General features: G+C 41.9%; 1 protein-coding gene across 1 annotated transcript; it reads left to right on the top strand.

Moving 5' to 3' along the window:
• The first annotated feature begins 241 nt into the window (after positions 1 to 241).
• Positions 242 to 914, top strand: LOC118890574 (COX assembly mitochondrial protein 2 homolog). The gene has a single exon (XM_036843613.1). It carries the CDS (start codon positions 413 to 415, stop codon positions 650 to 652), a length of 240 nt encoding a protein of 79 aa, XP_036699508.1. The 5' UTR covers positions 242 to 412; the 3' UTR covers positions 653 to 914.
• The last annotated feature ends 2,701 nt before the right edge of the window (positions 915 to 3,615 follow it).

The following is a 3,615-nucleotide window of genomic DNA, read 5'->3' as shown; positions in this document are numbered from 1 at the left end:
ACCTCAGGCTGGTGCAACGTCACGCCGGCCTCTGACGCCGCAGGCTCGCCCCGCCTCCGTACCCCTCCCTCCCCGCGGCCTGGGTGAGCCAGAGCCCCCCAGTCAGCTGCTACTTTAACCCCATCCTGTCTGAGTGGGAACAGATGCCCTCAGGCGACATCCACACAGAGGCGGGGCTGAATCCAAAGCTGAACCCCAGGAGTTGTGCGAACAAAGAAGAGAAAGGGGGGGCTGGCCGAGCGAGGTCAGGCGTGGAGGGCGCGGAACCTTCGCCACCCGGAGCTGTCCGGGCTCCGGCGCCCTGGCCGCCGGCTTTTGGGTGCAGCGTCTTCGCCGGTGAATACCGCTTCCACTCTCCGGGTGTGGCCGCCAGTCGGGTTGCTCTGCTGTGCTCCATCTCCTTCTCCTAAAGATGCATCCTGACTTATCTCCACACTTGCATATTGAAGAATGCAACGTCTTGATTAACTTGCTTAAGGAATGTCACAAAAATCACAGCATTCTGAAATTTTTTGGTCATTGCAATGATCTTGATCGGGAGATGAGAAAATGCTTGAAGAATGAGTACATGGAAAAGAGGAACAAGAGCAGGGAGCGTGGCAACGCAATGCAAAAGAGACTTTTTAATCCTCCAGAGGAATCTGAAAAATAGATCATATTTTCACTGGATGCCTTGGCTGAGAGAAGACCCAAAGACTCTTGGGTGGTAGCTGAAGGAATCCCGTTGCATTTGGTCTCCAGAATCCTTTGAATGGAAAGTGACCTATGAGAAATCGAGCCTTGGAGAAGTATGGAAGCCCTGGATCCGGAATATTGGTTGGGCAGAGCTGTTAGAACTCTCTCTCCTCTTCCAGCGCACCTGAGACTTCTAACGTGTTTGTTCCCTTTGCCTGCAGCCCGTTGACATTTGAGTAACTTATCTCCCTCAATAAAATCATTGATTCTAAAAAAAAAAAAAAAAAGAAGAAGAGAAAGGGAAATCTCTCCCAGCAGCCTCAGGAGCAGCGGATTAAATCTCCACAATCAACTTGATGTACCCTGCATCTGTGGAATACCTGAATAGACAAGGAATCATCCCAAATTGAGGTGGTGGACTTTGGGAGCAACGATATATATATATTTTTCCTTTTTCTCTTTTTCTGTGTGGATGACAGGGTCTTGGTGCTCTGCCCGGGTGTCAGGCCTGTGCCTCTGAGGTGGGAGAGCCGAGTTCAGGACACTGGTCCACCAGAGACCTCCCAGCTCCACGTAATATAAAATGGCAAAAAACTCCCAGAGATCTCCATCTCAAGGCCAAGACCCAGTTCCACTCAACGACCAGCAAACTACAGTGCTGGACACCCTATGCCAAACAACTAGCAAGACAGGAACACAACCCCACCCATTAGCAGAGAGGCTCCCTAAAATCATAATAAGGTCACAGACACCCCAAAACACACCACCAGACACGGACCTGCCCATCAGAAAGACAAGATACAAAAAAAAAAAAAAAAAGAAAGACAAGATACAGCCTCATCCACCAGAACACAGGCACTAGTCCCCCCGACCAGGAAGCCTACACAACCAACTGAAACAACCTTAGCCCCTGGGGTCATCAAAAACGATGGGAACAACGAACCTGCAGCCTGCAAAAAGGAGCCCCCAAACACAGTAAGGTAAGCAAATGAGAAGACAGAGAAACACACAGCAGATGAAGGAGCAAAGTAAAAACCCACCAGACCAAATAAATGAAGAGGAAATAGGCAGTCTACCTGAAAAAGAATTCAGAATAATGATAGTAAAGATGATCCAAAATCTTGGAAATAGAATGGAGAAAATACAAGAAACATTTAACAAGGACCTAGAAGAACTAAAGAGTAAAAAAACCATGATGAACAACAAAATAAATGAAATTTAAAATTCTCTAGAAGGAATCAATAGCAGAATAACTGAGGCAGAAGAACGGATAAGTGACCTGGAAGATAAAATAGTGGAAATAACTACTGCAGAGCAGAATAAAGAAAAAAGAATGAAAAGAATTGAGGACAGTCTCAGAGACCTCTGGGACAACATTAAACGCACCAACTTTAGAATTATAGGGGTCCCAGAAGAAGAAGAGAAAAAGAAACGGACTGAGAAAATATTTGAAGAGATTATCATTGAAAACTTTCCTAATATGGGAAAGGAAATAGTTAATCAAGTCCAGGAAGTGCAGAGAGGCCCATACAGGATAAATCCAAGGAGAAACATGCCAAGACACATATTAATCAAACTATCAAAAATTAAATACAAAGAAAAAAATATTAAAAGCAGCAAGGGAAAAACAACAAATAACATACAAGGGAATCCCCATAAGGTTAACAGCTGATCTTTCAGCAGAAACTCTGCAAGCCAGACGGGAGTAGCAGGACATATTTAAAGTGATGAAAGGGAAAAACCTACAACCAAGATTACTCTACCCAGCAAGGATCTCATTCAGATTCGACGGAGAAATTAAAACCTTTACAGACAAGCAAAAGCTAAGAGAATTCAGCACCACCAAACCAGCTTTACAACAAATGCTAAAGGAACTTCTCTAGGCAGGAAACACTAGAGAAGGAAAAGACCTACAATAACAAACCCAAAACAATTAAGAAAATGGTAATAGGAACATACATATCAATAATTAACTTAAATGTAAATGGATAAATGCTCCCACCAAAAGACATAGACTGGCTGAATGGATACAAAAACAAGACCCATATATATGCTGTCTACAAGAGACCCACTTCAGACCTAGGGACACATACAGACTGAAAGTGAGGGGATAGAAAAAGATATTCCATGCAAATGGAAATCAAAAGAAAGCTGGAGTAACAATTCTCATACCAGACAAAATAGACTTTAAAATAAAGACTATTACAAGAGACAAAGAAGGACACTACATAATGATCAAGGGATCAATCCAAGAAGAAGATATAACAATTGTAAATATTTATGCACCCAACATAGGAGCACCTCAATACATAAGGCAAATGTTAAAAGGGGAAATCGACAGTAACACAATAATAGTAGGGGACTTTAACATCCCACTTTCACCAATGGACAGATCATCCAAAATGAAAATAAATAAGGAAACACAAGCTTTAAATGATACATTAAACAAGATGGACTTAATTGATATTTATAGGACATTACATCCAAAAATATCAGAATACACTTTCTTCTCAAGTGCTCATGGAACATTCTCCAGGATAGATCATATCTTGGGCCACAAATCAAGCCTTGGTAAATTTAAGAAAATTGAAATCGTATCAAGTATTTTTTCCGACCACAATGCTATGAGACCAGATATCAATTACAGGAAAAAATCTGTAAAAAACACAAACATATGGAGGCTAAACAATACATTACTTAATAACCAAGAGATCACTGAAGAAATCAAAGAGGGAATCAAAAAATACCTAGAAACAAATGGCAATGAAAACACGACAACCCAAAACCTATGGGATGCAGCAAAAGCAGTTATAACAGGGAAGTTTATAGCAATACAATGCTACCTTAAGAAACAAGAAACATCTCAAATAAACAACCTAACCTTACACCTAAAGCAATTAGAGAAAGAAGAACCAAAAAACCCCAAAGTTAGCAGAAGGA

Source organism: Balaenoptera musculus, chromosome 2 (genome assembly GCF_009873245.2).
Source record: "Balaenoptera musculus isolate JJ_BM4_2016_0621 chromosome 2, mBalMus1.pri.v3, whole genome shotgun sequence".
Taxonomy (NCBI): Eukaryota; Metazoa; Chordata; class Mammalia; order Artiodactyla; family Balaenopteridae; genus Balaenoptera; species Balaenoptera musculus.
Note: the sequence above shows the minus strand (reverse complement) of the source record. Positions and strands in the feature narration are given on the sequence as shown.

Bases quoted from the DNA above. Each gene is read 5' to 3' on its own strand.
- LOC118890574 (XM_036843613.1), top strand. From the start codon at position 413: ATGCATCCTGACTTATCTCCACACTTGCATATTGAAGAATGCAACGTC.